The 12553-nt window shown below is 39.9% G+C and overlaps 1 protein-coding gene across 3 annotated transcripts in view; it reads right to left on the reverse strand.

The window, feature by feature from the left end:
• syt7b (synaptotagmin VIIb) overlaps nt 1-12553 on the reverse strand; it is a 96667-nt gene that overhangs the window by 6469 nt on the left and 77645 nt on the right. For all 3 annotated transcript variants that reach the window (XM_069697656.1, XM_069697657.1, XM_069697658.1), the window contains one exon: nt 4330-4465. In XM_069697656.1, coding sequence (XP_069553757.1) covers nt 4330-4465 — 136 coding nt within the window. The remainder of the gene's footprint in view (nt 1-4329; nt 4466-12553) is intronic.

A 12553-nucleotide genomic window follows, 5' to 3' on the forward strand; every position in this document is an offset into this window, starting at 1 on the left:
CAGTTTTTTAATTATCCTCCCTAATTTCTTTTTTCTGAAACCCAAACAATTGTCGGGCAGTAGATGCAAATTCTCTTGGAGTACAAAACATGGCAAAAAAAGTTTGTACAAAGGATTAATCTGGCGATGTCGTTTTTCTTGTCATTTTAAAATCTGTTGAAAAGACCGAAATCAACACTGAAATGAATCTGCTAACAAGCATTGTCTATCTAAAGCCTGATATAGCTCAATCCACCGAAACGTTGACGTCTGTTGTTGTCCAAATCTATAAAAAAAAAAAAAAAAATCAGATATAAGACCCATGTTGAGCTGCGTCAACGTGGGTACTGTAATTAATTTTGAGTCAGTCCCACATACACTTTCCTGCTACTGTAAATACTGCTATACCCATAAAATATAAACCAATTTGCAGCTGAAAGCAGTCCACATAAATTCATCATTTACTCTTTTCTGAGTCACATTTTCTAAAACCTGCAGTGTTCATATTATTCAGACAAATACATCTAAAAAATAAATTATATATTTGTCTCCAGTTTCTAAAGATTCAGTAAGAATGAATGGGCTTGGTGCTGAGGGACATCAGGGAGTACGGAGAGATGGACTCAAACACCAACCCATTACTGGCGCTGGTGTTTTCTTGACAGTAAAAAAAAAAAGGGTTCAATATTGCTCGCCTTATTCTTTAAATAAATAAAGCATACTGTATTGAAACCTCTGCAAATGTATGGATGTGTGATAATAAAGAGGTGAAGACACTTTCTCACCACACTATTCACGGCTCTGTGAGCGTCACACAAAATGAAAGCAGTGTCAGAGTGCATCCTTTTTGATAAGAAGCATGTGATACTGACAGGACCCTCATCCATCTTCCCCCAACCCTCACCTGCAACGCTTTCAGAAGGTTGAATGTATATATACTCTGATGTTCAATGCCATTTCACACTCTCCTTTCACTCAGTGCAATGTGTGGAGTAAAGTCATGTGTACATGGCCACTGCTTGTCCCACAGCAGCACAAGTGGTTCAAAAGTGCAGGATGGGTATTTTCAGCATGAACGGAGGGGTTGTGTAATATATAGACGCCATTGGCAAAACTGCCCAGAATAAATATTATCATTAGGCACTACCACTGTGAATTCCTCAGACACACCATGAAACCCACATAATTACACACTGCTCATGCCCATCTCTGGGATATTCGCACAACACTGCATGTTCTTTCACAGCTAATTACCGAACCGCGCTGAATAAGGCGCATGTCCCCTCCTTTCCCAGTGTCTCACTTCAGAGTGATGATTACTGTATGTTTCAGTTAGCGGCTGTACGGCTGTAACTAACTAATGCCTTACAGGTGGGTGAGCTGAGTGGGATGGAGATGGTACTTTGTGAGTGATCAAAGACTCGGGAGAATGAAACTTCTCATACAACTTTGCTCATTTGAAATAAAGTGTGTGGGCTCTCTTTTCTGTCTTCTCCTGGACCAACAGATGGCATAATTTACAGAAGCTGATAAAATAGTTCATGTAAAAACCTTGTGCAAAATGTCTTATTTTGAATGAGGGGTAGATTTTTGAGTTTTGTCTATAATTACGATCAAATACCGTAGCAAAACATTGAAATCTCATAAGCAGGGCCACCCAATATGGGGTAAGTGGGCCACATTTGGCCAGCACTTTCTATATTTTGGCCCAACACAATATTGAAAAGCTCATGCTTATTCTCCGTATACTTAAGTGCTGTAATACCCTATCCACAATGATTAAGTACTGTAAGTTTTGTATTGCTAAAAAGTACATTGTATGAGTTTTATGGGAAAGTACAGCAGAGAAGTGCAGTAGCACCTGTCAAAATTTCAAATATTCTCGTCTTTAGCGCCCTCCATTGACGTAACCCTAATGCCAATTAGTGATGGTGCCTAACTAACTTCCAGAGAAAAGATGTCAGGGACCTGAAAGTTGGTGTGCGTGATTATCTTTAGAACCCCCTTATGCCTGTAAAGTTTCTCATCTCTAATGCTCTCAGTTGCCGTAACCCTCACCTTAACCCTAACCCTAAAAAGTGATGGTGCCAAACTAACTCCCAGAAAAAAGGTGTCGGGGACTTGAAAGTTGATGAGTATGAATGTCTTTAGCATCCCCTTATGGCTGTAAAAATTCTCATCTCTAGCGCCCTCCGTTGCCGTAAACCTAACCCTAACCCTCCGTTGCCGTAAACCTAACCCTAACCCTAACCCTAATAAGTGATGGTGCCAAACTAACTCCCAGAGAAAAGGTGTCAGGGATCTGAAAGTTGGTGTGCATGAATATCTTTAGGCCCGACTTAAACCTGTAAAGTTTCTCGTCTCTAGCACCCCCCGTTGCCGTAAACCTAACCCCAATCCTAACCCTCCATTGCCGTAAACCTAACCCTAATCCTAACCCTAATAAGTGATGGTGCCTACCTAACTTCCAGAGGAAAGGTGTCAGGGATCTTAAAATTGGTGTGTGTTATTGTTCTTAGGCCCCCCCTTATGCCTGTAATATCTGGCGCCCATAGCGCACTGCCTTTCAAATCCCTGACTCCTTTCCTCAGGAAGTTAGAGACCATCACGTATTTTTCCTGGTTATTACCTAGGGTTAGGTTTAGGTAAATTGACCTTTGACCAAGTGGTGGTTTCATTTCCTATGGAATCCTTCAGTTGAACCGGACGACAGAATGTATGAATAGGTAACCAGATGTTTGATTCCTTATCATCTAAATTTACCTTTTAGGTACTGGTAATTGCATTTTCTCAGGTTTCAAGGGTTTTATCTTTTTTCCATGGTTATGTGAACCAGATTTTGAAATGTTTAACTCTTAGCTAGCAATTTATCATTATGGCACTTAGGGTAGCGAGTTAAATTTGTCCATACACTTCCATTGGTTCCCTATAAAGTTGACCGACTGGCACCTGATTAGACCTCTCAAGTCCAATCCACCGGCACCTAATTGGACCTCACAAACCCGATCCTCGGACACCTGATTGGGTCTCACAAGCCCGACCCAGCGGCACCTGATTGGACCTCATTGATCACACCTACTTCACTCTCATTGGTTCATTTTAAATTCCACCTGTTTGCTCTCATTGGTCAGGGCGGGATTACCAAGGGGTGAGGCCAACAAGGGGTGGGGCAAACAGGGGAAGAAGGAGTTGAGGTCAAAGGTCACCATCCATCAAATTTTGACAAGTGGAACTGCATTTCTCTCCCTTACAGCATTGTGCTGTTAAGGTTCCCTGTTAAATTACACTAGCCGACATCATATATATGAAAAATAATGCTGTTCTCTCTCTCTTGCTACTGCGCATGTGCTATTAGTGTGTCCTATATCACTGAGTTTGGGCTGCCAGTCAAGATGAGAGATCGAGGCAGTGACACACTGATGAAAGAAGATTTAGAAAAAACTGACAAGATGACTGTTTTTGTCAATACAATTACTATCAAGCAGCTTAAAGAGTACTGTTTTACATTTAGAATGTTCAATTTCCGTAAAATAATTTACATTTTAATGAAATGTAAGTGTAAACTCAGTGTAAACTGTAATTTAACATCTAATTTTGACCCGTGGCCCTCCATCCAGATACATTTTTTGCCCTTCATAGGAAAGAATTTGAGCACCTCTGCTCAAAAGGAACTGGTGTGATTTGACAAGCAGATAGGCGAGGTAAGTAAATAATGATTGATGTTTACAACAGTTTAATTTGAATGCTAATATTGTCTGTTCCGTTTGACAAACCAAGGGGTTGGCTGAAAACGTACAGGACTCTCAGGCTATTTGTGTTTCTTGTGTTTTTCAAGACCTCAACGAATCATTTTGTAAGCTAGCCTAATGCAAAAATTGGACACTAGTTGTAAGAAACTAGAATTGTCCTTTTTCACTGATAATCAATTAATTCATACTGCCTTAAACGAGCAGATAGAAATAAAGCAACACATATACAATGAACACAAACAGTGTATAGGAGGTGGCTAAATTTATGTTAAGATGATGTAACTTGCTGTTCATCGGTGACACCTGTTTTCAGATTTTTATTTTATTCCGTCTACTCCCTTAGCTCATCTCCTGCCTCTCTGTCTCAAGACCTTCATGTAACTTTCATCTTAGATCAGGAAAGATGATGTGGAAGCACCAGTGAAGTGTCTCTGCCTTCCTATTTATTATGATTTAGAAGGCTTTGCTGACAGTAGTCCTCCTCCTCTAAATATAGATGTGTTCAACAATGCAGAAAAGAGAGCGCAGATGAGTTACTGGTGTGTCAATAAAAATGTGTCTCATGGGGCTGCAGATGAACTGTGTTGACATTGTGTGTTACCATGAGCATGTCGCTGGTGACTGAGTTGGCCAAATCAGAAACAGAGGAGTTGGCGTCATGGCTCGGCCCCTGGCGGCGTCCGCTCTCGTCTGGGGTCTGACCTCTGGGGCTGCTGCCTGGTTTGTTACCCGGAGTTCTGTTGAAATGAACACAAACAAAGTCACATAAATATGCTGACATTGTGCATTACTGTACATTAAATGAAAACAATGTGTCCACATACTTTTGAGGAGTTTCATTCTGGGGCTGTTTTTCATGATTTGTTTGTGACCCTTAACTTCAAATGAAGGAAAATGTCCAGTTGAAGAGAATCCTATCCTTTTTCAAAATGGCTCTGCCTTGTGAACAAGTAAGATCAATGCCACTTTCACATTTGTAGGCAAAATAAACAGCTGGCGAGCAGCAGGTTATTTTAGCTTAGCATAAAGATGGGAAATAAGTGGAAACAGCTAGCCAGCCTCTATGGTAATGGTAACTGAAACATTAACACATTATTGTCCATTATTTTGGATTGAGTTGTTACATAATAATGTAACTATCCATATACATTTGGCCATGTTTCTCAAGCAACAGAGTTTCTTGCTATATTTGGTTATGATAATAGATAACAAGCCTACAAACTAAACATACACTAGAGTAAAACTTTGTCCAACACCTCCAGCCACCTCACACACTGTGAATATTGTCCATACAGAAAACTGTGCTATCCCCAAAAGCAAATTTGTAATACTAGACCATTGGAAAGAAATGTTGAGAATCTGCCTGAGAATCCTTGAAACAAAAAGATAGAAAAAAAGAAAATACTAAAATTGCTCCGGGATCATATTATTTAACAATTTGGTAGACAAGAAAAACAAGGATCTGATACAAGTGTAAGCACATTGACAAATTAAACTAATGAGCACTTATTACTGAAAAAAAACAACAAAATACAGACAGTGTTTAACAGCAGGTGATCTGTTAAACACAAAGGTAAAAGCACAAGTGAGATCAGAAGAAGGTTTCTTGGGAAAGATGATTCGATAAGTGAGTTAAATGTGAAGACTTGTCTTTACACAGATGTTGAGGAAAAGCGAAGAACAGGATTTGTTTTTGTTAAAAGTCAGAGGATTATTAGCGTGAACAAGGTGAGGTTACTGACTCAAATTATTGTGAGACTCAGACATCGTCAGACACAGATAACACACACACACACACACACACACACACACACACACACACACACACACACACACACACACACACACACACACACATTAGCCGAAGGAGGAGAGAGAGGCGGGAGATGGGGATAAAAGCCTGGAAACAAAACAGACCAGATTTGGCTTGAGTTAAGAGTCAGACGCTCTAAAGCAGAGAAAGGAAGCAAACTGTCATGTTATATGGGCAAGCAAAGTAGGAGGAGGCTGGAGAGGGATGGGAGAGATAGACAAGGGTTATACAGCAAAGAGACAAGCAGAAGTGGAGCGACACTGAACAAAGAGGAAAAAAAGGGTACGAGAAGAGAGAAGAATTGATTCGTCACTCTGCGTTTATTTCCTGTGATCTGCAGGTCAGAGTACCAACAATGCAGCAGAAACTCAATCCAGACAGCAATGGTCTCTGTTTCACAGGCCTGCCAAATACAGCACTTGGCACTTTTTTAATGTATCTGCTGATGAAGACATCTGAAAGATACATACATCATTTATCTAGCAGGCCGAGCTAAAAATATTCAATTACAGTTTGTAATATCAGCCCCCAACACATCAGGGAACAACGTGTTACCTTAAATAATGACATAATACCTGACAGTCACACATATAACACCTGGCTGTCTCGCTGTGCCTCTTGACGTGACTCTCACCAGCACTCTGCTGCTCTGTGTTTTAACCGTTTTTGCCCTTTCACTCAAAAACGTGTTATCGTTGTATTAAACTGGAGCTGATCAGTTTGCAAAGCACACCTTTGTGTCGAAATAGTTATTCCTTCTTTCAGGCAGCCTAAAAGAGCCACTGTGGTGTTTACAGTTTGGGCGTTTCCAAGGGTGATGTGGCCAATGACTATATGAGTGGTCGGTTTCTAAGATAGAGAGGCTGAAGAGATTGATTAGTTCATATATTAGCAAGTGTTAGGGGTTCCCCAATGCCTCAGTAGCGTAACATTGTATGGAAGGGGCCTCCTCCAATGACTATTGTCGAGCCTAATTTAATGAAACACCGGTGAAGGGAAGTGATCACTTGATAACCTCAGTGAGATACTGCACACTCCCACCGTGTTCCCAAGGCTTTGTTATAGGTGGTTTCTATGTTGGTAAATTAACATAGCATGCATAGTGTTAGTTAGGGAGATGTCTGGCAGAGATTTAGTCAGTTGACCCTTGCACTGTTATTCTGCATTAATTTGGCCCCTGTATTGTAAAACTAATATGATCACAATCCGTTGACATCAAAAACAAGATAAATGTTGAATCATGGTCAAAGCATTTACTGATATCATAATGGGGTTTGACATTGATTTTGCCCTAATCCGGTTTGTATTCCCAATTTATTAACTACTAAACTGCCACAATTGAACCCAGGAATTGAACTCATGAGCAGGGATCACAAAGGGGAGCAGGGGAGCATTCACGATCCAGGTGTTTACTTTCTGTCCAAAGGTCATTACACAAAAAGGGAGTCAGCGAGGCAAACAGAGCAGGTGAAGGCAAAATCCAAAAACAGAAAGAAGAAAGGCAAACAAGACAAATTAAACTGTAGAAAGCTCGACTAACAGGAGTGCAGAGACAATCTGGCTGACTGACTGGTTAGTAAACAAGGCACAGGTGGTAGCAGAAACTGTTGGGAACCTGAACAACAGCAGGAAGTAAAGCATCGATGAGATTTAAAATATAAGAGGAAACAGTTAGCCAGAGGCTGAACAAGGTGTGACAAAATTTTAAATCCAAGTGCAGATCCTTAAAACCTGCTTGTAATCCATCAGTGTTTTGACACCTGCTTTCAGTGTATGGGAACTGTTGGTTGTTGGCACAGTCAAGGTGATTCTGAGCATCTGCTGCCAACGCTAAAATCTCAGCAGCACACTTGGTGCATGAAAATGTAAAATTCACAGAATAATTTTCACTGATTATGTCTGATTGGGTGTTTATATTCACGGTAGATTTTATGGCTCAGCCACTTTGATTTTCAGATGTTTATAATCTCTTAAGATGAGTATCACTGAGCAGCTGTTTCAAACGTGCTCTCTATCACATATTCTTCTTCAAATAGTTCAGTTGTAGCTAAGCTGCATGGATGACTTTCCTCACTTCGACTATGGAGCACTTAATATATGCCTGTCAGTTGGGTCTCTACCCAAAGACTCTATAAACGCTTGCTTGTAGGAGGGGTTGGCTCAGTGACAGCCCATTGAGTCCAACTAAATCAACGCCTAACACACGAGACAGAGACCACATCAATCTTTAACAATTAACCTTACACAAACACAGCCAGGCGTTTTCTCCATTATTTACATTAGAGATCTACGTTTCATTCTACTGTGAATATTCAGCAATAAATTATCTAAGAAGATGCAGAGCACACGCAGTACCTTCTCACAAGGCATATAAAAACGGTTGGAGTAAATGCAGGCCTGTATATTTTATTCATGTTTTTTTTTCCAGCTAAACATATTCTGTCTGCTGAAGTCTAATAGAGAACTGAGCCAACCAGAAAGTGTGACTTTTCTTTGTAACATTTGCATAAATGTGATGCCATGTAAAGACAAAAACTGTCAGTCGTGCCTGTTGGACAATAAATGAAAAGTAGATTGTGTAAGATTTTTCTGTCTATCCAAGGTGGGAGACACAATTAGGTGTTCAGTGAGGAGGAAGACACAGGAGATAACGAGATAACAGATTAAAAAAAAGTGTTTGGAGATTAACAGGCAGTTAACCAGGTGGAAAATCAGAAGATGAGATCTGTCCAAAAAGTAGGAAATGAGAGTTAAACAGAAGATGCTATTGGAGTAACAGTGAGAAAATCACTCAATCAATCAAAGTCAGTCACTAATTTATCGTCACAAAAACATAGCATCATTAATTTCACAGCTACTCTCTCATTACAAGATGTGTACTTTTTATTGACTCATCAGTGTCAGCTCATAAATTTAACTGTTAAAAGATAAAAGAAGTAATAAATACACAAATTATATGCAAATAGTTCTATTTATGTGTGTAACATTGATGAAATCCATGTGTTATAGTTTAAGGGGTTCTTTCCTACCTTCCTTCTCTTCATTGTTTATCTTGCAGGTCTATAAGTGCCTGTTTTCGTATTGTTTGCATGGTTTGTTGATCAAAAAGAGTTTACTCTGATGAGGGTTTCATGGAGCAAGTCATGTGTCAGCACTTTTGTCAGCCAATTAGTCATAAATAAAATTCCCCAAAATGATCAAAACATGTGCTGAGTCTCTGTTTTCTTTGCCACTTGAGTAATGCCTCTTCACTAAATTTGTTTTGGGGGAAACTGACACACTCTTCAGAGCTAAATCATCATCATAATACACTATACCCTCCTCTATGCACTACAGAGGTGCAGTTGTGGTGTCCGCTCGTCATGGTATCCACACACAGATTAACATATGGGGACATGAAAGGGGAATAAAGACCTGCTGCTGCCCAGAGGTGTTATCGAATCACGGCTGTTGACTTGGTAATTGCCTGAGGGACGTGAAGCGACTGGGTGTGGCGGTGTGGAGAGTTCATCCATCATGTTTATATACATAGTCACTCACCCTGAAACATACATACAGCTGCTCATATGTGCACATAATCATATGGTGGCTGCAGCAGGGTTCTAATGCTGCATAAAACTTTAACCAGACATTATAACAACACAACAAAAATACACCTCTGACACACTAAAGAAATCTGATAAGTCAGTTAATTCTCAAACAGCTGAATTCGTCTCTCTGCAGTCATCTTGATTCAGTGACACGACTAAAAACACGCCAAAAAGCTGAACTTTGGAATTTGGACGAACCGAAGAAAAAAATATCTGTATCTGTGAGTTTCTCCTGCCTGATGGTGACTATCTCGTCTAAAACACAACACCAGTTACATAATTCATCCTTTAGAGGTTGTTGTAACCATGACTACTGAAATGTGTGCTCCCACTTAAGGTTGTACTCACTATCATCATGTATTTTACACAGGGTTGCAGTAACCATGGTAACAGGAGCCTTCAAAAGAGGCCAGTAAAATCCAAGGAAGTTCTACAGAGAGAGGGGCATACATTGAAAATAGCAAAAAGCCCACAGGGCAAAGGGAGCAAACATTTAGAAAGGCTTTGAAACACACTCTTTGACTTCCTCGTATCTACACTTCTCCAACCCTCTGTGACCCTGTGAAAACACCTCAGCACACACCACCATGCGTGTGTGAGCTCACGCTGAAAAAAGCTGATTCAGAAATGGCAAAAAGAAGTGCAGAATAACCTCCACCCATGACACCCAGAACATCAGGCGAAGACAGAACCGTGCCGCTATGGAGTTACCTCCTTTCCCTGTTAATAAAACAGTCTGGGTCATCAGACTGAAACATGCAAATTGAACTACCGGCGGGTCTATGAAACAAAACAAATGAGCACGCGCACACATGCAATTCCTCCTGGAGGTCAAAGGCAATGTCCCTGGAGAATGACCACTTCGATATGACGCAGTAAAACACAAAACCCGAATTTTGACCTCATTGCCTCATTGAGTTGAATGCCATCTTCTGTGTAATTGGACAAAGCAGGTCATTACATCCCAGGGGACAATGCAGAGACATCTTATCTCCTCCTATGTCACATGTCAATGGTCTATCTAGCATTGATTAAGAACGACTGAACAAATGAAAGGAACATGCTTCATTCATTCAGCTTTGATAAAGATATATCATCAAGTAATTACTGGAGGAGAGACTGGCTTAGAATGAAAAGTAAGAAAATTCAACTGAACTCTGGCAGCAAGGATCAAGAGAGTAGAGCAGGCAAGGGAATGTGCAGTTCAAATTTAGTGTCCTGCTGCATCATGACAGGATAAGACAAAGGAAACTAACGTTGTGCATACACAGATGCATTCTGTTTGCTAAGAGATGACATGTAAGCACCTACTGTACAAACAAACTTTTATGAAGCACCTGTGGCACTTCTATTTTCTAAATAAACCGTATCACCCTAGATTAAAAAAAAAAAATACATAGAAAGTCAGTGAAAATAAATTGGAAGTAAAACAATGAGCTCAAAGACAGAACTTACATTAAGATTAAATACAATGAAAGAAAACATTTTAGCCTCTCTCACTGATCAGATGAATTAAGTTTTGCTGCTGAATTTTTCAGTTTCAATGCGACTCAAAGCTGTTTTGTGGCCATTTTTTTTTTTTTTTTTTTACTGCGCTGCATGTGCATTGAACAGTTTCTTTTGGAAGGACAGGTCAATGCCCTATCCAGTGGTGAGTGGAAAAACTTGAAATATTTCCTCCCACCAACTTTCCTCTCTCTGAACCAGCATCACAATAATGGTAAGCTTCTTCTTAGTAAATGTAATGATATTGGATGAATTAATTAAAATAATGTGACACAGTAAAGTTACGTTGGTTTGTTTTTACCTTAATCGACTGCAGGCTAAATAAAGGTAGCGTACTATCAATCTGCTGCAGATGCTGTTTCTTCAGGATGAGACACTGTGAGGCACTCCTGAGCCCGGTCAAGAGTTGGCATGTTGTCCTGCTAAAGGCAGTAAACGTGAGTAGAGTAAATGGTCTGTATTTGTATAGTGCTTTATCACCTTTTGGTCTCAAAGCACTTTAGCATGGTTTTCCCATTCACCCATTCACACACTAATGAGACAGATCACCATGCAAGGTGCTGCCATCAGGAGCACATTCACACACCGATGGTACACCATCGGGAGCAACTTAGGGTTCAGTGTCTTGCTCAAGGATGCTTCGGCACATGGACAGGAGGAGCTGGGGATTAAACCACCAACCTTCTGATTAGTGTGCAATCCGCTCTACTGTCTGAGCCACAGCCTCCCGAGAGTGAGCTCTGTTACTGATCTACATCAATGATAATAACAATAATAATGGGAATTTGCTGTGTTGTTAAACTCTTCCTTGGATTTTAAAAGTAAAATGTCCTTCTAACCTTGAAAACTGGTCCTATTGAAGAAACTGAAGAAATGTTTGACTATTAGTTTTATCCGAACCATAGTAGTCAAAGTACAGTATGTCTGTGTGAAACCCAGTGTTAAGGATCAAAGTCCTGTGTTTTGAACCACCAACCACCCTGACTTCCTCCCTATGACTGATGTATACATATATATTGAAGTATAAAAATGTAACACTTCCTTCACAGGAGAAAAAAAATAACATCAGAGCAATGTAGCAATAACGTTTCATGTCAAAATATGATTAGAATAAGAAGAATCTTTATGATTTGAAAAAAAAAAAAATCATGACCCATGCCTACACTTCAGAAGACTAATACTGATCACAAAGAAGAACAACACCTCTAACAGAATGTGGATCAGAGGGCTCATTTAAAAAAAAAAAAAAAAAAATGTTTTGTTGGTAGTTTGCCCTCTATGCAGTCTAAATGATCAATCTCTTGAAGTCAATGCCAAAATAATTACGTTAAACTGCCTTAGGATATGAGATCAGTTATAAAGTCATAAAACAAATTTGTATTTACTTTCATACCTGGCTTCAGATGGGAAAACAATATGAAATATTATTGACTTATTTATCATTTAGGGGAATTAACAAAGTGAGAATCATCGCAGAGATTACGTGAGTGTAAAACTGTATCTAAAACCCAACATTTGGAGCCAAATCTTTTCGATTGTAACTAGTACAAACATTTAGCAGTGATACAAGGAAAGCAGGTACAGAAAGCTAACGTGTGTGTGTGTGAGCTTATACACTGCATATAAATTCAGGAAAACAGTCCATAGAGGACTCTCATTCCTTTTTAAGCATTGGAGCAGATTTATCAGAGTCTGCCCAAGCTGACAGTCATCTACACTGACAGAAGGGTGCTGATGTGACATCATCCCATCGCACGCCAGTCAACACCCTCAGGACAGGAAGGATTAGGTGAATAAGGAGATAGGGGAATGGGAAAGAAGAAAGAGAAGGAGGTAAAACTAGCAAATTATCTATTATCTTATTGCTTTCTGTATGCTGCTGTAGCGAAAAAATTTCCCCTCAGGGATTAATAAAG

Source organism: Brachyistius frenatus, unplaced genomic scaffold (assembly GCF_029030835.1).
Source record: "Brachyistius frenatus isolate BFR_SWC_R1_liver_20210118 unplaced genomic scaffold, ASM2903083v1 Contig_24, whole genome shotgun sequence".
Taxonomy (NCBI): Eukaryota; Metazoa; Chordata; class Actinopteri; family Embiotocidae; genus Brachyistius; species Brachyistius frenatus.